The sequence below is a fragment of the Narcine bancroftii genome, chromosome 3 (assembly GCF_036971445.1).
Source record: "Narcine bancroftii isolate sNarBan1 chromosome 3, sNarBan1.hap1, whole genome shotgun sequence".
Classification (NCBI taxonomy): domain Eukaryota; kingdom Metazoa; phylum Chordata; class Chondrichthyes; order Torpediniformes; family Narcinidae; genus Narcine; species Narcine bancroftii.
In genome coordinates this window covers 103,745,889-103,770,688 of record NC_091471.1, presented here as the reverse complement: position 1 = coordinate 103,770,688, position 24,800 = coordinate 103,745,889, and the positions used below count along the sequence as shown (strand labels likewise).

Here is a 24,800-nt window from a genome sequence, read left to right as displayed (position 1 = left end):
TGTGGGATTTGGTGGTTTTATAGAAAATGTCTGTCAACAGTTTGACTCCTGAGATTGAGACAGAGAGTTCTTGAAAGGGGAGATTGTTGCAAGAGATGGACCAAGTGAATTTGAGGTTGTGGTGAAAGTTGGCAGCAAAGTAGATAAAGACAACGAGCTCATCATGGGTGCAAGAGGCAACACCAAAGTAGTCATCAATGACGCGGAGGAAGGGTTGAAGAGCCTTGCCTATATTGGCTTGCAGTATGGATTTCTCTGTGCAGCCAACATGGAAGATAAAGCTAGGCCCATGCAGGTACTCAAGGTTACCCCTTTGACTTGGAGAATGTGGGATGAGCCAAAGGAGAAATTATTGAGGGTGAGAACAAGTTCTGACAGCTGGAGGAGGGTGGTGGTGGAGGAGGACTGACTGGGTCTGTTGTCCAGGAAGAAACAAAAGGTTTTGAGGTATTTGGTATGGGGAATGGAGATGTATAATGATTGGATGTCCATGCTGTTGTTTGAAGTGATGGACAGCATTTGAAGCATCATGGATGTAGCTGGGGAGAGACAAGACTGGGTGGGTGGGGGGGTGGCAGTGTCTGATGAAAGGCTTTCAACATGAAATTTTAACTCTCTTCCCATAGATGCAGTCCAACCTGCTGAGTATTTCCAGCATTTTCTGTTTTTATTTTAAATTTCTAGCCTCTCTTTTTTTTTCAGGCCCAGTGGCAATGTTGCTTATAGAAACAATTCCACAAGAGATGGATGATGTACTAGAAAGCCATGAATCAAATGGAGGAACAAACTGCAGACAATCACATTGCTGTGGGTATACTATCAACATTCAAAATTCTGTAAGTCAAAAATGTAACTGTATTTTAAACATCTATTACTGATGTGAATAAAATGAACCCCCTTTCACACTTGCGTTCCACTAAATCGGCTGTTCAGTGTCCTGAGATAGGAATGGGGGTTTAGCTTTTCACATTTCACCACTCTGAACTGGGACACTGAATGCTTTCACACTTGCAAGGATCCATCCCCAGGGTTAGGACTGTTCTACTGGTGATATCATGACGCATCGAGCGAAAGTGGATCTGCCCTAAATCCTGATCAATATATTATAATCTTATATTTGAACAAAATTAATCATGCCTAATTATAACAATTAAGCTTTATGTTCCGCACAGTATGGGCCTTTCAGACCCTGTTGTTGTGCCGACCAATATAAATCTTTATAAGGGACCCTGGGAAAGTGCTAACAATAAAAACTAATAACAGACAATTTTTAAATAGCATGAGAAAATTGGTCGCACTATCGCATACAATTTATAAATACTGTGGTGGAAAAAGTGATGGCAGACCCTCCCCCAAAATTCCCTGAGAATTCCAGCTGCATGCACGGATCACTCATGGAGCGGTTTCTCTGCCGCACAGCATTCTGGGAAATTAGGTCTGCCATCACTTTTCCCTCCACAGTCGTTATAAATTGTGCACTATAGCACTACCAACTTTCCCACGCGGTTTAAAAATTGTCCGCTATTGCTAGATTTCCTTTCTCTCTCTCTCTCCCACTGCAACTTTCCCACAGCAAAGTTTAAACCTTCGTTTTAATCTTTTCTTCCTTCACATTCCCACACTCACGCAAAAACTTGGGTCATTTCAATCCCACAATGCACTTTCCCATTCTACACTTGCCTGATTGCACTGCCAGTGCCTGCAGATGCCAGGGATTGTACTAGGGGTCAAGGCTGTTAATTCCTGGTGTGAGATGATGTCATCTGACACCAGCGTTGAGGCAATTTCCTTTCACACTAGACACTTTAAAGGCTGATTTGCCGTTAATTCCTGGGACCATTTGCAAGTGTGAAAGGAGCGATTGATACTGCAGATTCCTTCAAAAATAATTTTTAAGAAGTTTTTAAATCAATACACGACAAGCCCAATAATAAAGTGTTCTTAGCTGGTTTAGGGAACAAAGCTAGATAGCATTTTCAAAAATTCAATTATACTTTAGTTAAATTTTGTACTGTTATGAAAAGTTCAAAGATAATCCAACAGTTGGCAATCTGAATTGGAGTAAAGACAATTTTTTTTAAAAAAAGAGTGAGATGTGACTACACAAAAAAAAGTAGCTATTTTAAAGAGTCAAGGTAATGGAAGGCATTACAATGGGAAACTATGGAGTTCAGGACAAATATGCTCTTATGAAGAAAATAAGAGGAGGAATGCAAATCATACATGTTGAGGAACAAAGTGTCGAATGGACTGAAAGGGAAGCATTTAATACTGAGAGCTTAATCTTGGAGAAAGCCTAAAGCAGCAAATATCATAGTGAAATTGGTAATGATATTTGGAAGGTACAAGGATGCTTGGAAAATATTGACAAGTTTATTGGGAAACATTTTTTTTAACTTAAAAAATGTAAAGGAATAACAAAAGAAAGAGAATGGTTGACTAGGGATTGAGAAAGTAACTCTGGAATTCAAGTGGACGTCATCAGTATGGCTCCATGTAAATACATGGTACCTGTTTTTGTCAAAGAGAGAAATTATATTTGTCAAAGATAGAAATTATATAAATATTTGAGTTAAGAGGGAAGGCTGCAAGTCATTGGATATGAAAAAGATGGGAAGTGAGCACTTTTGCTCTGTCCGCACCAATGCCAGGGACCTCCCAGTGGCCAACCATTTCAGTTCCACATCACATTACTATACGCACGTCTGTCCATGGCCTCATATACTATCCTACCAAGACCACCCATAAATTGGGGAAGCAACACCTGATTTTCCGTCTGGGTACTCTCCAGCCAGATGGCACAAACAATGGCTTTTCTGGTTTCTGCTAACTTGCTCCCCTTTCCCCCACCCCTCCCATCCCCCTGTCAGTTCTCCTCCCCCCCACCAACTTCCCTCTCTGCTCACCTAGCCATCCGTCCTTCCTTTTCTTGCTGCTATGCCCTCCATTCCTTCTCCACCTATTACCTTTGCGACCTCACCTCTCCCCCTTTACCCCTTTTATTTGGATGCCTGCCAGCATTTTTCAATAACTCGACGAGGGGCTCAAGTCTGAAAAGTCAGTTATGTAATTTTATCTTTGCTATATAAAGGACACTGTTTGACCTGCTGAGTTTCTCCAGCTTTGTGTGTTTACTTAACCAGACTGTTCCAGTTCTTGGTGGTAGCTCACCATCATCTTTTTACAGACAATTAAAGGTGGATGATACCAGATTCCAAATTTGAATTTTTTAAAAATGGGAACATATACTACAAAGTGATCTAAGAAATATGGATTAGAGATATTGTGCATTGCAAATTCAGTAATCCTTACAAGGAGAAGGATGTGTAGATGAGATAATTACACAAGCACAGTTAATAACCCTCTTTCTTGACAGAGAATGTAAGAGTAAGGTGGTCATGCCGCAAAGGGTGTATGATTTTATGACCAACCCTGCTTCCAAATGATCACAAAGGAGAAGTGAATTTAAGCAGAATGATTTTCAAATACAAATTCATTTTTTTTAAATTACAATTCTACTTCAGATGACATTCTCAACTTCATTTAATTAGCATCTTTTCTCAGAAAGTGAAACAAATCTACACTATGCTTAAAGAGATGCAACTTACAAAAAAGGAGCATCAGTTAATATTCTTTGAAGATTAGCCAAGAAGGGGTTCCTTAAAGGTATCAAAAATGATTTTGCTTCAAATTCTGGCTGAAGATAAAAATATCTTTCTCCCTTTAAAGGCATATGTCCTACTTTTATCAAGAGCATTGGCTTAATTGGTTTAAATATAAAAACAATGCAATGTGATGATTATTCAAAAATGTGGAAGAATGATAAGAACTTGCCACTTTGAATATATTGACCAGGGAAATGTGGCTTATAAGAGATTATTTAGAGCAACATGACATCTCTAGGTGTAAAAGGTCACCGAAATATGAGCATAGAATTTTACCAAGATTTGAAATCTACAATCATTTATTCATGATTCCATGGATAAAAACAGCAGTAACACAACCCCACTACTTGCCTTGATGACTGTTTGGTTGTCTAATCATTCTCATTGTGGACACAATTTGACAAAAGTATCCCACCACTTTCAGCAGTAACAGTGTTGAAAATTTTGATTTATTTAAATACCGGACAATTAAATGTCATAAACTGATGGAAGAGAATACAACGCTTCATTCAACAATGATTTACAATCTGAGGCAAAGCTAAACCTTTTGGGAAAAAATACAACTATTTACTCCTCCAAAACTATCTGTTATGTTTCCACAATATAAGAAAGTAATTTATAAAAAGAATAAATATGCAAATATAAATTTAATCATAGAAAACCAACCTATTACTTTGGCTTCTTCATCAGTGAGGGTTTTGTTCAAGAAAGTCTTCTTTACTCGCAGTGTGCTACCTGATGGTAGAACAACTCCTGTTGTTGGCATTGGAGGTTCCCCATCTTTCTGCTGTAAACTATCTGCAATTACTAGAAATGCTCTCAACCCAATGTTCATTCTCTGCATTAAAAAGACATAACCTTGTTATTTCAATTATAACAAATTCATTTAATTAATAATTTAAGTAATTCCATTTAATAAAAGTGGGAATGAACTTAAAAGCATGCACATTTTAAACCAATGACATGTAAAAATATTTTGAACAATTGAATACAGGGGAGCAGTTGATGGGGCATTTGAGTTCAACAATTGAAGGGCAATTGAGGTCAGGTGACCCAAACATCACTATAAAAGGACTGTGTCGCTGAGCAGTCTGTAGAAGAGATTGAGTATTCTAGATGGCACGTTACTTCTCTGGTGCCAGGGTCTGAGATCAATTTCAAGGCATTCTCAGGAGGGAGCGTGAGCAGCCAGATGTTGTGGTCCATGCAGGGACCAATGATGTTAGAAGAAAGAATAAGGAGGTCCTGCAAAGAGAGTTCAGGGAGTTAGGTGCTAGGTTGAAGGACTATGTAGCAGAGCAGTCATCAAAGAAGCAGGCTGAGTCAGAATGGAAAGCCTTTGGCTCAAAGGGCTTTGGTGAAGAGGGGCTGAAGTGGTGGTGCAGAAGTAAGAAAGGGCCACCCTATTTAAGGAACAAAAAGGATTCAGCAAAAAGCACAGGTTTTAGATATCATACTTTTTTCCTCTAGTCATAAAAGTGGAATACAGCCAAGGCAGAGAATGGTCCTCTTGCAGAATGTGGGTTGCCAGGGATGCCAGCAGTATAGAGTTCAGATTGAGTTCATGGCATTTTCAGGAGGGAGAGTGAGCAGACAGATGTTATGGTCCTTGTAGGGACCAATGACATCGGTAGGATGGGTGAGGAGGTCCTGCAAAGAGAGTTCAGGAAGTTGGTGCTGGGTTGAAGGACAGGACCTTCAAGGTTATAATTTCAGCATTGCTACCTGTGCCACATGCTAGTGAGGTTAGAAATGGAAGATAATGCAGCTTAGCATGTGGCTAAAGAGATGGCGCAGGAAGGAGGGATTCAGATCATTTGGCTCTGTTTCAGGGCAGGTGGGACCTGTTCCAATGGGACAGTTTACTTTTGCACTTGAGGAGGACTAATATCCTTGGGGAAAGGTTTGCTAGTGTTGCTCCGTGGGTTTAAACTAGATATGCAGGGGGATGGGAACCAGATTGCCAGAGCACATAAAGGAATGGAGGGGGGCAAAGATGATGTGAAAATTGCATGCACTGTTAGAAGTCAACAAGTTGTATGTGGTCCAAATATTTTCAGGTTCATTAATTTCAATTCAAGGAGTATTGTAAGAAGGCAGACGAGCTTAGAGATGCATTGTGGCATTTGTGAAAATTGATTGCAGGAGGGGCAAGACTGACAGCATAATGTTCCAGGCTTCCATTGGTTTAGATGCGAGAGAACAGGTAGGATGAAAATGGGAGGAGTGGCATTGCTTGTCATGGAAAATGTTAGAGCTGTGCTCAGCAGTACAGGCCAGAGGGCTCGTCTACTGAGGATATATGGGTGGAGTTGAGGAACGGTAAAGGTATGACCACACTCATGGGTTATAATATAGATTTCCCAATAGTCAACAAGAATTTAAAGAGCAAATCTGTAAAGGATAACGGACAGCTTCAGCAAACACAAGGTTGTGATAGTAAGAGATTTTGATTATCCATTCTGACTCAATATGGGATTCCCATATTGTAAGAGGGCTGGGTGGCTCGGAGTTTGTCAAATGTGTTCAGGAGAGTTTTCTAAATCAATATATAAAGGTACCAACTAGAGAGCGTGCAATACTGGATCTGCTATTAGGGAATGAGACAGCCATGTGACGGGAACATTTTGCATCCAATGATCATAATGCCATTAGTATCAAGTTAATTATGGAGAATGATAGGTTTGGGCCTCGGGTTGAGATTCTAAATTGGAGAAAGTCAAATTTTGAGGAAATAAGTAAGGATCTCGAATGCTTGGATTGGGATAAGTTGGGCAAGGATGTGAGAGGTAAATGGAAGACCTTCAAGGGTGAAATTTTGAGAGCACAGAGTTTGTATGTTCCTGTGAGGATTAAAGGCAAGGTTAGCACGCATAGGGAACCTTGGTTTATGAGTGATATTGGAGATCTGGTTTGGAAGAAGAGAGGTGTGTAGCAGGCATAGGCCACATGGAGCAAATGAAGTACTTGAGGATTACAAAATATGCAAGAAAAACCTCAAAAAAGAAATCCAGAAGGCTAAAAGAAGACGTGAGGTTGCTTTGGCAGACAGTGTGAAAGAAAATACTAAGGGGTTCTGCAGGTATATTAAGAACAAAAGGATTGTAAGGGACAAAATTGGTCCCCTTGAAGATCAGAGTGGTCAGCTGTTTAAGGTCACAAAAGAGATGGGGGGAAGATCTTAAATGTGTTTTTTTTTAAATCAGCATTCACTCAGGAAATGGGCAGAGAGTCATGGGAAATAAGGAAAACAAGCAGTGAAGTCATGGAACCAAAACAGATTAAAGAGGAGGAAGTGCTTGCTGCCTTAAAGCAAATAAGGGTGGATAAATCCCCAAGGCCTGACAAGATATTCCCTCAGGCCTTCAGAGAGGCAAGTGTAAAAATTGCAGGGGCTCTGCCAGAAATATTTAAAATGTCCTTAGCCATGGGTGTGGTGCTGGAGGACTGGAGGGTAGCTCGCATTGTTCCGTTGTCTTTTTAAAAAAGGCTCCAAAAGTAACCCTGGAAATTATACGTCAGGGAGCCTGATATGTCAGTAGTAGGTAAATTATTGGAAGATGTTCTAAAAGACTGAATGTACAATTATTTGGATACCCAAGAACTGAATAGGAATAGTCAACATGGTTTTGTGCGTGATAGGTCATGTTTTACCAATCCTATAGAGTTTGTCAAGGAGGTTATCAGGAAAATTGACAAAGGAAAGGCTGTAGATGTTGTCTCCATGGACTTCAGTAATGCCTTCGACAAGGTCCCGCATGGGACATTAGTCAGGAAGGTTCAGATGCTAGGTATTCATGGTGAAGTAGTAGTGAAATGAATTTGACAATGGTTAGACGGGAGAAGCCAGAGCGTGGTGGTGGATGATTGCATCTAAGACTTGTGGCCTGTGACTAGTGGTGTGTCTCAGGGATCAGTGCTGGGCCATTATTGCTCCAGAAACCAGATCAATGATATGGATGATAATGTGGTAAATTGGATCAGTAAGTTTGCAGATGACACTAAGATTGGAGGCATTGTGGACAGCGTAGAAGGTTTTCAAAGCTTGCAGAGGGACCTGGACCAGTTAGAAAAATGGGGTGAAAAATGAGAAAAATTTAATGCAGACAAGTATGAGCTGTTGCATTACGGAAGGACAAACCAAGAAAGGACATACACGGTGAATGGTACAGCACTAAGGAGTGTGGTAGAGCAGAGGGACCTGGGAATACAGATACACAATTCCCTGAAAATGTTGTCACAGGTCGATAGGGTTGTAAAAAGAGCTTTTTAGCCTTTACAAATCAAAGTAATGTGTCTAGGAGTTGGGATGCTATGGTGAAGTTGTATAAGACATTGGTGAGGCCAAATTTCAAGTATTCTGTGGAGTTTTGGTCATCTAACTACAAGAAAGATATCAATAAGATAGAAAGAACGCAGACAAGATTTACTAGGATGTTTCCCGGACTTCAGGAACTGAGTTACAGGGAAAGGTTAAACGGGTTAGAAAAATGAGGGGAGATTTGATAGAGGTATTTAAAATAATGAGGGGGATAGACAGAGTAAATGTAGATATTCTTTTTCCACTGAGGGTAGGTGAGATACACACCAGAGGACAGGAGTTAATAGTGAAAGGGGAAAAGTTTAGGGGGGAATCTTCTTCACACAGAGAGGTGGGAATATGGAATAAGTTGCCAGCTAAAGTGGTGAATCTGGTCTCCATTTTAACATTTGTGAAGAATGTAGACAGGTTCATGGATGGGAGAGGTGTGGAGGGCTATGGACTAGGTGCAGGCCAGTGGGACAATGCACAATAAAATGGTTTGGCACAGACTAGAAGGGCCAAAGGGGCCGGGTTCTGTGCTGTAATATTGTATGGTTCTAATTAACAATCAGCAAATAGCTTTACTATAATTTCAAGATAAAATTGACTGAGCTTAATTTTGCTTCACATAACCAGTATGCACATATTGGAATATTGGTGCAATGGAATAGACTAAATACTTTTTAAACAGTGACATGAAATCTGTTAGTTACCTGAGAGATCATAATGGTCAATCCTGTACTTGGATATTTAAATATTACTATGTTATAAAATTCTGCATTTAATTTACATTCTTTGGAAGAGAGCCACAATTGATTTTTCAATTTTGCATGTTTTCAGGAGAAAAATTCAGAAACATGGAGAGCATAATTTTTCTTTTTACTGTATTTTAAAGAAAACTATTCTGCATGTAGCAATTAAGTTTAAAGTCCCAGTGTTTTCTTTCTCTTTTCAGTGTGACATGAAAGTCTGCAGACTCTGTGATTGTGGTAAAAATGCAGGAATGCTGGAGGACACTGCAAAATCTGCTGAGTTCAGAATGATTCCAACTCAATAATTCTACAAAATATTGCTTTCCTGTTGATGAGTTCAATGTAGGATTGAGCAGTGATCATTTTAATTTGAAGCAAATTAATTTAGAACCATAAAAACTGAAACAAAAAAGTTTTCTGAGATTAAAATCTCCATCTCCCATACACCAATCGTTTTCTATCAATAGGAATTGCTTTCAAGTGGAAAATACATCATTAAACATTTGTGTAATGTATGGTGACTGAAAATTTTGCACATGCATAAATTCTGCATGAAGATGTTTTTTTTTAAATTTAATTTTTAAAAATTTAGACATATAGCACAGTAACATGCGATTTCAGCCCAGGATCCCATGCCACCCAATTATACCCAATGGCTGACAACTCCCAGTATATTTTGGTGGGTGGGAGGAAACTAGAGCACCCAGAGGAAACCCACACAGACACAGGGAGAACATACAAACTCTTTGTATGGATTCAAACCCCATTTGATTGCCTTCCACTTTAACAGTGTTGCGTTAATATAGTTTTGGGGTTTCTCAACTATCAACAGAGAAAATGTGTTAATTAGTTAAAATCAGACTCACCTCTGGGTTAATGGCAAATGTTTTTGATGGTTTTCCAACACAAAGCAGATCAAATATAATTTCTTTCATTGCAAAATCAAGCCGCTCCTATGGTTAAAACACAAAAGATACTGTTGAATTTCAAGATAGGTTTCCAGCTGCAATTAATGCTCAGTGCTTATCGTTACATTGTTGCTTTGTAGTTACGAGAGAAGCAAGAGACATACCCTTATTCATGCTCCACAGGAGCTCATCGCATCTCTCTTTGCCTGGCTTTCACTTAGTATGGCGATAAGTTGTACATTTCCTTTATTTACCAGCATTCCCCCTCCCCCCACAAAGCATTTTCTCTCCCTCCATTCTCATCTGCTTAAATTTAGTTAATTATTTCCCCACTTAATTATTTAGCCTTTGCTTTCCACATGTCCTTTCAGCTTCACTTAAAATCTTGTTCTGATATGGTGACTTTTCTCTGGTCTCTTACATCTGCCTATAGATTTGAGCTCACTTCTTAGAACTAGATCCCCGAGTGGTTCTTGTTGAAATTTTGTTGAATGTAATGCAGTCAGAAACAGTCTACACAAGTAGAAAAAACTTGATTTCCTGTACTACTCACAGAACATTCTTCAACACATTTCCATTACTTTATTTTTTACTTCAGCTTTCCTCTTCTGCAGTACTTGGTATTTGGATTAATTTGAATTACTATTTAATTTACAGCCATCTCTTTTTCAGAAAAAAAATTCCTTCTGGTGTCCTTTTTGTCAGCAGTCTGAAAACTTGCATTTATTAACAGCTAATCCTCACAGCTGGGTTTATTGACTTCACAATTACATTTAACTTCAATGTGTGTCTGACATTATTGATTTCAGGGATGATTTCCATTGGGTGGATTAAATGCTCTCGTGGAGTTGGGTGGTTGCGGTATTTGTTTAAGTATGGTCATAAATAAGAATTCTTGAATTGGACATTCGCAGGACTGAAATTCAATGTCCATCAGCTGGTGTAAATGATTAATAGATCAAGGTCTTCCCAATGTTCAGCTGGAGAAAGATGTATATAATGCAGGATGAGGTGCTGGACCAAAAGTGCGAAAGCTCAGAAACAAAAGAGAAGTCATAAAAATGATGGCAAGATTGGATTACATGTCATCAGTACCCATGTAATGGGAAAATCCAGAGCTGCAGCATGCAAATAAGAAAGAAGGGGGAAGGCAAGCATGTTCTGAGGTTGCTGGAGGTGACAATCTAGTATTTACACAGATGGGCATCAATTTAGCAAATGCCTGGCTGCAAAAATCAACAATATAGTAGAATAGCTGGAGGGTCCTGCATTACCCTCCACAAATTGTCTCTATTTCCACCCTGATCCTTTGCTTATCTTGCACTATCTGCTCCTTTTTCTCTTCTCTCTCTGACACATAGCAATCACCCTGTCTATATCTCCCAAATCCACCCTTGCACATTCATGCTTTATCCCTCCCTGATTCAATCCTCTATCAGCCCTCTCCTCACTAAGAGGGCAAGATCCCCTCCATGATCAGTCTTTTTTTTTTAAATTTTTTATTTTTCACACCATAAATCACAATAGCCATGATATACACTTTTTCTTTTTCACACATTTACAGTGACTTTTTCTCCCCCCCCCACTCCCTCCTCCCAAGCCACCCCCCCAACCCCCCCCCACTCTCATCCATTTTAGGTATACAATCTAGGTTGCATTAATTCAGTCAGACAATGTTGTCATTCAACAAAAATACACCAGAAATTCTACAGAGTCCATTCTTTTCTTTCCTTCTCCTTCCATCAACTTAGGTAATGTTTGTCCCCGGTAGGTTTTCGCTATTGTATTTAATGTAAGGCTCCCATACTTGTTCGAATATTTCAATATTATTTCTTAAACTATATGTTATTTTTTCTAATGGAATACATTTATTCATTTCTATATACCATTGTTGTATTTTCAAATTATCTTCCAATTTCCAGGTTGACATAATACATTTTTTTGCTACGGCTAGGGCTATCTTAACAAATCTTTTTTGTGCATCTTCCAAGTCAATTCCAAATTCTTTATTTTTTATGTTACTTAGGAGAAATATCTCTGGATTCTTTGGTATATTGTTTTCTGTTATTTTATTTAATATCTGATTGAGATCATCCCAAAATTTTTCTACTCTCTCACATGTCCAGATTGCATGAATTGTTGTTCCCCTTTCTTTTTTACATCGAAAACATCTATCAGATACTGTTGGGTCCCATTTATTTAACTTTTGCGGTGTAATGTATAGTCTGTGTAACCAATTATATTGTATCATACGCAGCCTCGTATTTATTGTATTTCTCATCGTTCTAGAACATAATTTCTCCCATGTTTCCTTTTTTATCTTTATATTTAAATCTTGTTCCCATTTTTGTTTAGTTTTACCATTTGTTTCCTCATTCTCCTTTTCTTGCAGTTTAATATACATATTTGTTATAAATCTTTTGATTAACATTGTATCTGTAATCACATATTCAAGGTTACTTCCCTCTGGTAAACTCAAATTGCTTCCTAATTTATCTTTCAAGTAGGATCTCAGTTGGTAATATGCCAGTGCTGTATCTCCAGTTATATTGTACTTATCTCTCATTTGTTCAAAGGATAAGAATCTACTTCCTGAAAAACAATTTTCTATTCTTTTAATCCCTTTTTTTTCCCATTTTCTAAAGGAAAGGTTGTCTATTGTAAAAGGGAGTAGCTTATTTTGCGTCAATATTAGTTTTGGTAATTGATAATTTGTTTTATTTCTTTCTACATGAATCTTCTTCCATATATTGAGGAGATGGTGTAATACTGGAGAAGTTCTATGTTGTACCAATTTTTCGTCCCATTTATATAATATGTGTTCAGGTATCTTTTCCCCTATTTTATCTAATTCTAATCTCGTCCAGTCTGGTTTTTCCCTTGTTTGATAAAAATCTGATAGGTACCTTAATTGTGCGGCTCTATAATAATTTTTGAAGTTTGGCAATTGTAAGCCTCCTTGTTTATACCATTCTGTTAATTTATCTAGTGCTATCCTCGGTTTCCCCTCTCTCCATAAAAATTTCCTTATTATTTTCTTTAACTCTTTGAAGAATTTTTCTGTCAGTTGTATTGGCAATGCCTGAAATAAGTATAGTATCCGTGAAAAATGTTCATTTTAATACAGTTTATCCTTCCTATCAGTGTTAGTGGTAGCTCTTTCCAATGCTCTAAATCGTCCTGTAATTTTTTCATTAGTGGATTGTAATTGAGTTTATATAATTGGCCTAGATTTTTGTTTATTTGTACACCTAGGTATCTTATTGCCTGCATTTGCCATCTGAATGGGGATTCCTTCTTAAATTTTGAGAAATCCGCGTTATTCATAGGCATTGCTTCACTTTTATTTACGTTTATCTTGTATCCCGACACTTCTCCATATTCCTTCAATTTCTTATATAGTTCTTTTATTGATAGTTCTGGTTCTGTTAAGTACACTATCACATCATCCGCAAATAGACTGATTTTATATTCCCTGTCTTTTATTTTTATTCCTTTTATATTATTATCTATTCTTATCGATTCTGCTAGTGGTTCTATAGCTAGCGCAAACAATAATGGTGATAGTGGGCATCCCTGCCGCGTTGACCTGCTTAAGTTAAATTGCTTTGATACATGTCCATTTACTGTCACTTTCGCTAACGGTCCCTTATATAATGCTTTAATCCAATTAATATACTTCTCCGGTAAACTGAATTTTTGCAATACTTTGAACAAGTAATTCCATTCTACTCTGTCGAAGGTCTCTGCGTCTAAAGCAACTGCTACTGCAGGTGCTTTATTTCCTTCTACTGCATGAATTAAGTTAATAAATTTACAAATATTGTCTGTTGTGCGTCTTTTTTTGATAAATCCAGTTTGGTCTAAATTTACCATTTTCGGTACCTGTTCTGCTAATCTGTTTGCTAATAGTTTAGCTATTATCTTATAATCTGTGTTTAGCAGAGATATTGGTCTATATGACGCTGGTGAGAGTGGATCTTTCCCTTGTTTTAGTATCACTGTAATTATTGCTGTTTTACATGAATCTGGTAAGTTTTGTGTCTCATCAATCTGGTTGATTACATCCAGGAGGGGCGGTATTAATCTATCTTTAAATGTTTTGTAGAATTCTATTGGGAGTCCATCCTCTCCTGGTGTCTTATTATTTGGTAATTTTTTTATTATCTCTTGTATTTCTACTGTTCCAAATGGTTCTGTTAATTTATTTTGTTCCTCTATTTGTAGTTTTGGTAGTTCAATTTTAGTCAAAAATTCATCTATTTTCCCTTCTTTCCCTTCGTTTTCAGTTCGGTATAATTGTTCATAGAATTCTCTGAAGTTTTCCTTAATTTCTTTTGGATTATATGTAATTTGTTTGTCTTTTTTCCTTGTTGCCAATACCATTTTCTTAGTTTGCTCTGTCTTAAGCTGCCATGCTAAGATTTTGTGTGTTTTTTCACCTAGTTCATAATATTTCTGTTTTGTCTTCATTATATTCTTCTCCACCTTATATGTTTGTAATGTTTCATATTTTATTTTTTTATCCGCCAATTCTCTTCTTTTGGTTGTATCTTCCTTTATTGCTAATTTTTTTTCTATGTTTACTATTTCCCTTTCCAACTGCTCTGTTTCCTGATTATAGTCCTTCTTCATCTTGGTTGCATAACTTATTATTTGTCCTCTAATGAATGCTTTCATTGCGTCCCATAGTATAAACTTATCTTCCACTGATTCCGTATTTACTTCAAAGTACATTTTTAATTGTTTTTCAATAAATTCTCTAAAATCCTGTCTTTTAAGTAGCATGGGGTTTAATCTCCATCTATACATTCTTGGAGGGATGTCCTCCAGCTTTACTGTCAGTATTAAGGGTGAATGGTCCGATAGCATTCTCGCTTTATATTCTGTTTTTCTTACTCTATCCTGCATACTAGCTGATAACAAAAATAGGTCTATTCTTGAGTATGTTTTATGTCTAGTCGAGTAGTATGAGTATTCCTTTTCTTTTGGGTTTTGTTTCCTCCATATGTCCACAAGTTTCATTTCTTGCATTGATTTAATTATAAATTTGGTTACTTTGTTCTTCCTGTTAATTTTTTCCCCCGTTTTATCCATATTTGGATCCAAATTCAGATTGAAATCCCCTCCTATTAGTATGTTCCCTTGCGTATTAGCTACCTTCAAAAAGATATCTTGCATAAACTTTTGATCTTCTTCGTTAGGTGAATATATATTAAGTAGATTCCAAAGCTCCGAATATATCTGACATTTTATCATAACATATCTCCCTGCTGGATCTATTATTTCCTCTTCTATTTTAAATGGCACATTTTTGCTAATTAATATAGCCACTCCTCTTGCTTTTGAATTATACGATGCTGCTGTTACATGTCCTACCCAATCTCTCTTTAATTTCTTGTGCTCCAATTCTGTTAAGTGTGTTTCTTGGACAAATGCTATATCTATTTTTTCCTTTTTCAGTAAATTTAGTAGTTTCTTCCTTTTAATTTGGTTATGTATTCCATTAATATTTAAAGTCATATAGTTCAGCGTAGCCATTTTATATTTTGTTTATCTTCTCTTTCCATCATTACCTTTCCTCCTTTTCCATTTCTGTTTTCTTATTTTCAACTCTTTACCAGACAACATTCCTACAACATCCAACATTTTCCTTATTCTCCTATTTCTATCTTCTTTATCCCCAATCTCCCCTTCCCCTCCTGAGTTGTCCTTTATCCCTTGTCGGACAACCACATCTCCCCTCTCCATTTGGATTTGCGAATCCACTCGCAAGCGTCAACTGATTTTGCAGTGACCGCTCTTTTCCCCCACCCAGCCCCCCCCAGAAAAGATTTCACTTTTCATATGTCACAAAGGTCACTCTTTTAATTCCCTCCTTATTCTCTCTATTCCATTACCTTCCCTTATTAATTCTTGTCTATACTATCTATGTTTTCCTCTAATTACAGATACTTTCACGTATGCCCATTGTCTCCATTCACTCTTATACCTCTTTACCCGCATACATATCAATCGTGGTCATTTTTACCCTCATTACCCGTCTTCATCCCTCAGTCTATTTTTGTCTTTACCCACATACATCTCAATCGTGATCATTTTTACTCTCATTACCTGTCTTCATCCCTCAGTCTATTTTTGTAATTGTTCTGCAAATTTTCGTGCTTCTTCTGGATCCGAGAACAGTCTGTTTTGTTGTCCTGGAATAAATATTTTCAATACCGCAGGATGCTTCAGTGTAAATTTATACCCTTTCTTCCATAAAATCGCCTTTGCTGTATTGAACTCTTTTCTCTTCTTTAGGAGTTCAAAACTTATATCTGGATAAATGAAGATTTTTTGCCCTTTATACTCCAGTGGTTTGTTGCCCTCTCTTACTTTTTCCATTGTCTTCTCCAGTACCTTTTCTCTTGTAGTATATCTTAGGAATTTTACTACAATAGATCTTGGTTTTTGTTGTGGTTGTGGTTTAGAGGCCAATGCTCTATGTGCCCTTTCTATTTCCATTTCTTGCTGTAGTTCTGGACATCCTAGGGTCTTAGGGATCCACTCTTTTATAAACTCCCTCATATTCTTGCCTTCTTCATCTTCCTTAAGGCCCACTATCTTTATGTTATTTCTTCTGTTATAATTTTCCATTATATCTATTTTTTGAGCTAGTAGTTCTTGTGTCTCTTTAGTTTTTTTATTAGATTCCTCCAATTTCTTTTTTAAGTCTTCTACCTCCATTTCTGCTGCTACTGCCCGTTCTTCCATCTTGTCCATTTTTTTCCCCATTTCTGTTAAGGTCATATCTATTTTATTCACTTTCTCTTCTGTGTTGTTTATTCTTCTTCTTAAATCATTGAATTCCTGTGTTTGCCATTCTTTAAATGACTCCATGTATCCTCTAACAAGAGCAAGTATATCCTTTACCTTGCCTTTCCCTTTATCTATTTCACTGTATTCTTCCTCTTCTTCTTCCTCTGGGTTGGCCATCTGTTGTTTCTTTGGTGCCCTTTCCTCCTCTTCTTTCTTGTTTCTATTGTCTTCTGTGGTCTCTTCTTGCTGCAGGTGTTCTGCAGCTGTCATTGCTGGCTGTGGAGATCGACTCCCCAGCTGGTCCCCCCTCCCGTCGGTGTGTTTTTTTTCATGCCCGGTTGCGCACTTTTACTCGGCTCTGTGAGCCATTGTGGTAGTTCTTTTTCTACCGACCTGAGGTAGTGGGCTCCTCTCTCCACAGCGGGCCTCTTCGGACAGGTAAGGCCTTCACCTTTTTCCTCCGTTGTCTTCTCTTCCTCTCTTCTTACCGTTGATTTTGATTTTCCTTCTTTTGTCTCCATCTTCTTTCCACCTTTATACTCACTTTTCTTTAACTTGTATTTCTGTGCCTTTGTATTTTCTCTTGTTTCTCCAGACTTTTCTGGAGAGGGCTGGAGTTCACCGTCCGGCCACTACTCCATCACGTGACTCCTCCTCCATGATCAGTCTTCATGAAGTTTTGACCCAAAACCTCAACAATTCTTTCCCACCCCTTGCCTCTATTAATTCTGCTCAACCCACTGAGTTCCTCCAGCCAATTTTATTTCACTCCAGTTCCAGTATCTGTCGTCTCTTGGCTCTCATGAATCAGTGCTAGATTTCTAAGTCACGACAGTGAGAGATTTTGAGGTGAGAAATTGCAGGTAACAGCATTGCCATATGCTTTCTGCTTTTGTGTTCCCAGGGATTTTTCACAGAATGCACTAATGACAGAGTGACTATTCAAGTTGGTGGCTGGGTTGCCAATTAGGATGTATTATCCTGACTGGCGTTGAACCACTTGAATGTTATTGATCCAGCACTTAGAAATGCAATCAGAGAGCACAACACCTTCTTCTCCTAACTTCAATCTGATAGATGGAAAGATTTCAATTAGTCAGGAAAAGAGTCTGTCAGCATATAATCCCCACTCTCTGACTTGGTCTTGTAACCAAAATATTTACTTGGCTAGCCCAATAAGTTTCCTCTGGTCAATGGTATTGTCCAGATATTGGCGCTGAGGGCATGCTAAATTAAGAAAATGTAATTTTTAAAGAAGTGTACCATCTCATTTTTCCAATTAATGAAATTAGCTTACAAAACAGTACAATTTGCAAATACATGTAGATGTATTTGACAATTAAGATCAATTGCTGGAAAATTATGCCTGTTATTTACAATTTCCCTGCTAAAATTAATTACTTATTTTGAAGTCTGATCCTACTTTAACAATAGGATTCGTAAGATATTTGCTGAGGCAATTCCAGGTTGAATTAATTTTGAATTAACACTTTTTTTTTAATTTTTAAAGATGGATGAGAAATAATCAATATTTCATTTTCCGTAAGTTTGCTTCTTCTTAAAACTGCTATTGTCAAGATATTGTGCTAAATAATTCTTAAAAATTATTACTCTCTCATGCTTGTGCCTGTTGCTCAATCTGCTATGAACCCTATTCCTGCCAGTGCAGTTATGTCGTCCTGTCTGAAACTTGCAGTTATCACTACCTTCTCCAGGGAAACCACAATTCCCATCTTTTGGAGCTTATACCCAACATTTCTGTGAGACTGCTCCCATCACTTCTTTTTGCAGGACCCTACCACCCTACTCAATTGCTCTTTTGGGGTTCAGTACAACCACATGTATATAAATACAAAATTTTGTGCAAATACAACTTCTATGATGGTGAACTTGGCAAGTTCATGAGTCCAAGTTGTAAGTGCTCAACATTCATGGATAGTTACTTTCTGGATTTATGGCTGAATATCATCCCAGCCTTGATGCACATGAGGATCCGAAGGGATGCAAATGGAATCAACAGCAAACATTTCTTTTCTGAACATACGGAAGGTCATTAGAGGGAGAGCCAAGAAGATGACCTTGATAACTCCCTGCAACATTAGTTTATGATTGAATCTCTTCCATTGTTTTAACTATAATAACCAGAATTGAATGATCCTGGTAGAACCCAAACTGATACTATTGAGGAGCTTGTAGGTAAATGATCATCCATACCCTCCCTGTTGCTATTGGCTGGTGTTTTGGGAATAGGTTGGGTGCAAATTAACCTATTCAATTTTGGCAGAAATTCCCAGAGCAGGTTATTTTCAGGCTGGGTGAATTGCCATTTCAGTCAATGCCAACCACTTTTTTAAGATGGCTTGATATATTAAAAAAAACTTTGGATCCATTTTCAAATTACAGTCATGAAGGCCCAGATTTTGCAGTTCTGAATGTGACCATTGGAGAAGAAATTGGTGTCAAGAATATACAACTGGCAATCTCAGAGCAACAAAAGATAAATGCCAATGTTAAATTTAGTAAAAATTAAGCATTTTAAGTGGGACAGAATTATAAAATGTTACACCAGATCATGTTTCATTATTTTTCATCCAGGTTAAAGGAGGTAAAAATAAAAGTCAGAAATTTAATTTTATGATTGACAAAAAACATTACTGTGACAATTAATGGAGAAACTATACCTGAGCAATAAACTGGATGATCTTCACAAATATGTTCAGAGGCGTATCACGTGGAACCACACTGCGAGAGCCTTTGGGGAAAAGTGCTGAGACGATACTCAAAAGGCGACTGTTTAATTAAAAAAATGAAGTATAGATTAAAACTTGACCAGCACTTATGTGAAGAATATGTATGAAACTGTAGCCTATAAAATAATTAAAAAAAAAGATAATATTGAGAAACAAGAAAGTCTGCAGACTCTGCGATGTTAATAAATATATACAAGTGCTGTAGAAATTCACCAGATCACGCAACATACATTGGAAGCAAAGGGTGACCAACATTTCAGGCCTGAGGCCTTTGTCAAGGCAAGCAGACACCTGAATAAAAAGGTGGAGGGAGGGGAGGAGAGGAGGTAAGAATGGACAGGGAGAAAAATACATCAACAGGCAAGAGATCATAAGCGGATATGGGTGGGAGGGCAGAAGAAACAATCTGAGAAAGTGGTAGGGGGAAGCTCTCTGAATGGAGGGGGAAGGAGGTGGACAGCTGAAGGAAAGGAGACAGAGAGAAAAAGAGACGGGAAGCAGACTAATGGAAACTGGAGAAGGCGAAGTTAATGTCTCTCGTCTATGGCCTTATGCACTGCCAAACCGAAGTTATCCGCAAATTGGAGGAACAACCCTAATGTTCTATATGGGCATCCTCCAAACAGATGGCATCAACTTCTCCAGTTTGCATGACATGGACAAGTTTGGTTGTAGGGCTTTTTTTTGTGGTGTAGAATTCAGAAGTTATGGCACAAGCACTAGGTCAAGTTTCAAGGCAGAGACAGAAAAATTACTTTGAAAAGTTGACCATAATTTCAGGTCATGAGGATTTGCATAAAAACCCCAAAGTAACTGCTATTACGCAGGGATATATTTTGGTTGTGGCGAACTGCCACATTTACCCTGAAATATGCAGCTCAACGACTTTATAATTAACCTTCAATAACATAGGACAGCTTTCCATGTTCCATAATCTTAGTAGATTTAATAGATGCAGATTTTTGATACTGCATCTTGTAGGTGAATCTATAACTACCAATCACTTTATTTAAAAAAAAGTCACCCATTTAAGCAGAGATATGGGGATTTATTTTTCCAGGGGATACAAGTCTTTGGAGCTCTGCTTCCAACATCCTTTGAGGAAGAAAGTGTGAAAAATTTTAAGACTGAATTGTATTAAGATGCAGAGTTGAAAGGTTCTGAGAGTGCAAAAGAATGTGGATTTGAGGTAACAAGTAATAATAATCTTATCAGAAGAGCAGCTAGAGATGCCAAGTAGTCTATTCATGTTTCTAATATAAATGTTTGCATATGGATAAGTTTAAATAAATTGAATTACACATGAAATGTAAAAATCATTTTTGAAAGTGTTGACATTTTTCCACATTTATCTTTAAAAACTGCAAGTCATCATTTGTAATGTGTGCATTTTTGAATAATTTGAGCTTATCATTGTTATTCTTTTACCACACATAAGTCAATTGCAGACTTATGTCTGTAGTTCTGAATGTGACCATCGGAGAAGAAATTGGTGTCAAGAATATACAACTGGCAATCTCAGAGCAACAAAAGATAAATGCCAATGTTAAATTTAGTAAAAATTAAGCATTTTAAGTGGGACAGAATTATAAAATGTTACACCAGATCTCCTTCCCAGCTGCTGCTCCACATCCACTCTAAGAAACATCACATATCCTGTTCTAAAGGTAAACATTCCCCTACATGCCAAATTTTTAATACAGCTCAATGTGTTTCAGAATTTTATAGATGCTTAACAACAATTTATTGATATTTCTAGAATAATTTCTAGAATGCCTGTACCTACCTTTGTGTCACAGTGTTGCTTTCACATTTTATTCTGATTACATATACCCACAACAACCTATACAGTGATTCCAGTGCAACCCGAGACATTTTGGGATCTTTGTTCTAAAGGAGAAAAACAAAAAGTTTTGATTGCTATTTATCAAATATTGACTGATACCACAAATGTGCATGTTACCCAACAGATGTCAAATTTATCCACAAAACAGACTGAATGTATAATAAATACAATCAACTGTTTAAATGACAGAGGACCCAAGTCCTCATCTGTGTTAATTTTTGTTTCATTGTGATGTTGCGGCACACTTGCTCAGGGCAAACCGGCCCAGCTTGTAATGCCACTTGGCGGGGCAGCCCTGGGAAGATGGCGCCGTTGGGGGTTTCTTCCTCAAACTTCCTGCCCTAGGCAGTGTGGTGACATCATCACGCACGTGGTGACCGAACCAACGCAGCCCTTAAAGTGGCATGCACCAGATTCAAATAAAACAATTATTAACGACCCTCAACGTGGTGGCTGTGCTTCTTACACTGCTCACACCACCACAGTGGTGACGCCAACAAGCCCAGATGTTTTTCTGGACTCAAGTAACATGGATTCGCCAGAGGTTAACGTTGTTTCCATCGAGCTTCCCCCCTTTTGGACCCACCGCCCAAGAACGTGGTTCGGCAAGCGGAAGCGCAATTCCAGCTTCGCAACATCTCCGCAGACACCACGATGTTTTACCACGTCGTGAGCGTGCTGGACCAAGACACGGCAGCGAGGGTGGATGACCTCGTCCACCACCCCCTGGCTATGGGCAAGTATACTTCCCTCAACGATCTGCTGCTGGGAACTTTCGGGCTCACTCCCCAGCAACGGGCTTCCAGGCTGCTACACCTGGATGGGCTTGGGGACCGTAGTCCCTCAGTGCTGACCCTGGCGGAAGACCATAAGCCGTGTTTTCTCTTTCGCCAGATATTCCTGGAGCAGATGCCGTAGGACATCCAACTGCACCTTACGGATGAGGACTTCTCAGACCCGCAAAAAGCAGCGGCCCGCGTGGATGCCCTCTGGCGAACGAAGAGGGAGAACGAGGCATCCCTCAAACAGGTAACACGACTGGGACCCAGCCACCTACAGGCTGCCCCCAAGACCAAGCTGGAGGAGAGCCAGTGCTGGGGAGTGCAAGCCCATAAGTGCCGACAACCCTGCGGGTTTCAGGGAAACGGCCAGGCCAGCCGCCATTGATGGCTGTGATGGCTGGCCATGTGAACAGCCTCCTTCATGTTACAGACAGATCCACCACCTGTCGCTTCCTGCTGGACACAGGGGCCGAGTTGAGCGTCCTCCCCCCCCACCCCCACGGCCTTAAAGACTCGCACCCGATCTTGCGGTCCAACCCTGCAGGCGGCTAATGGCTCCACCATCAGGACCTATGGCACCCGCAGGGCTCAGATTCAGATTGAGAGGAAGAAGTTCCTCTAGAGATTCGTCCTGGCCTCAGTGGGCACTGCACTGTTGGGGGCTGACTTCCTGAGGGCTCACCGTCTCCTGGTTGACATGAAGGGCAAGAGGCTGGTCAATGCCCACACATTCCACTCCATACAGTTGGACACAGCAGATGCCGGCAGGCCCGAAATCGCCGCCATTACCACCGCTAGGGACGAGTTCTCCAACATCCTCCACAAGTTCCCTGCCATCTTGGAGCCGCGCTTCAACGCCGCCCTGCCCCAGCATGGAGTCTTCCACCACATCGCCACGCAAGGCCCCCCGTTGGACGCTAGACCCAGATGGCTGCCACCTGAAAAACTCCAGCAGGCAAAAGAGGAGTTCTCCAGGCTTCAGGAGCTGGGAATAGTCCGGCTCTCAGAGAGCGCCTGGGCATCGCCGCTCCACATGGTCCTGAAATCGTCTTGGGGCTGGAGACCCTGCGGGTACTACCGACGGTTGGACGATGCAACCACCCCCGACAGGTACCCAGTGTCCCACATACAGGACTTCTCCGCCAACCTGCATGGCAATGGATTTTCTCCAAAGTGGACCTCGTGCGATGATATCATCAGATCCCGGTGCATCCAGACGACGTGGGTAAGACGGCCATCAACACCCCCTTTGGCCACCTCGAGTTCCTCTGCATGCCCTTTGGTTTAAAGACGCAGCTCAAATATTCCAGCGCCTCATGGACACAGTGGGCAAGGATTTGGACTTTGTGTTCATCTACTTGAATGATATACTGATTGCCAGTCGCAACTGCGAAGAGCACAAAGCCCACCTTCACACCCTCTTTGCCCGAATTGCGGATTTCGGCCTTACGGTCATTGGGGCCAAATGCCAGTTCGGCAGAGAGTCCCTCCAGTTCTTGGGGCACACCATTTCGACAGCTGGGGCCGCCCTGGCGCCAGAGAAGTGGCGGCTGTCCAACACTTCCCAAAACCCTCTACCCTGAAAGGCCTGTAGGAGTTCGTGGGGATGATGAACTTTTACCATCAGTTCATCCCCAGGGCTGCTCGCACTATGCGTTCATGGCCACCAAAGAAAAAACCCTGGCCTGGTCGGAAGAAGCGGACAAAGCGTTCGTGGCAACAAAGGAGGCTCTGGTCAGAGCAACGTTGCTGGTACATCCAGGACGCCTCAGCTACAGCAGTGCGGGGGGGGAGGGGGAGAGAGAAGTCCTGGAACAGTGGCTCGATTGTCAATGGTGCCTGCTGGTCTTTTTCAGCAAACAGCTGCGCCTGCTGGAGCTCAAATACAGCGCCTTTGACTGGGAGCTCTTGGCGCTCTACCTGGCCATCTGCCATTTTCATTACTTTCTGGAGGGCAGGCTGTTCAGTTTTCACAGATCACAAGCTCCTCACCCAGGCAATGGCAATGGCCAAGGATCCGTGGCCCGCCAGACAACAGCACCATCTCTCGTACATATCAGAGTTCACTACCAACATCCAGCACAGGGCCGGCAAGGACAATGTGGTGGCGGATGCGCTCTCACGCCCAGCTATCAACACTCTAGCCCCCAGCCTGTACTACGTTCAACTGGCTCAGGCCCAGAGAAACGATGCGGATACACAATCCCTGCAGACCGCCAATCTCAGGCCTCGAATTCAAGGATGTCCAAGTGCCCAACAGCCCGGACTCGCTACTCTGCAACGTTTTGACAGTTACGCTGCGTCCGGTAATCCCACCACACTGGAGAGCGAGAGTCTTCAGCATGATCCATGACCTCACTCAACCGGTGGTGAAGACGACTGTGCGGATGGTCACAGAGCGGTTTGTATGGCACGGACTAAAGAAAGACGTGACGGAGCTGGCCAGGAACTGCACCAGGTGCCAGACCTCCAATGTCCACCAACATATGCAGTCCCCCATCCAACACTTCGATTCGGCGGCTCGCAGGTTCCAGCACATCCACGTCGATGTCGTTGGACCCTTGCCAGTATCCAGGGAGGCGCATTACCTTTTCACGGTGGTGGACTGCGCCACGAGATGGCCCGAGGCTATCCCGATCAAGGAGGCCTCTGCAGAGACATGTGCCATAGCTCTAGTCAGCCAGTGAATCACCCGATTCAGAGCACCGGCACACATCACCAGCGACAGGGGTGCACAATTCACGTCCGCCCTGTGAATGCAGATGGCGAAACTCCTGGGGGGGGGGGGGGGTCAAGCTCCACCGCACCACGGCATACCACCCAAAGTCCAACGGGCTGGTGGAAAGGTTCCACAGGCATCTGAAGGCATTGCTCATGGTCAGGATCACCGGCCCCGACCGGGCAGACGAACTACCTGAAGGCAGCCCATCTGGACTTATCAAAGCTGGTGCAGATGGCCAGGCCCAAGCGACGGGATGCGTAGCCTGTCCTGG

At 40.4% G+C, this 24,800-nt stretch overlaps 1 protein-coding gene and 1 long non-coding RNA gene across 3 annotated transcripts in view; one reads left to right on the top strand and one right to left on the bottom strand.

Moving 5' to 3' along the window:
* LOC138757429 (uncharacterized) overlaps positions 1–9,104 on the top strand; it is a 68,078-nt gene extending 58,974 nt beyond the window's left edge. The window contains exons 4-5 of one of the 2 annotated variants that reach the window (XR_011353591.1): positions 703–836; positions 8,924–9,104. This is a non-coding gene — a long non-coding RNA (uncharacterized lncRNA). Of the gene's footprint in view, positions 1–702; positions 910–8,923 lie in introns of those variants that run through there. The other variant, XR_011353590.1, reaches the window with a different exon arrangement.
* Positions 1–24,800, bottom strand: part of fryl (furry homolog, like) — a 345,361-nt gene that overhangs the window by 164,940 nt on the left and 155,621 nt on the right. Inside the window, exons 12-15 of the mRNA XM_069924697.1 lie at positions 20,966–21,069; positions 19,111–19,219; positions 9,587–9,673; positions 4,332–4,503 (exon numbers count right to left, since the gene is read on the bottom strand). Coding sequence (XP_069780798.1) covers positions 4,332–4,503; positions 9,587–9,673; positions 19,111–19,219; positions 20,966–21,069 — 472 coding nt within the window. The remainder of the gene's footprint in view (positions 1–4,331; positions 4,504–9,586; positions 9,674–19,110; positions 19,220–20,965; positions 21,070–24,800) is intronic.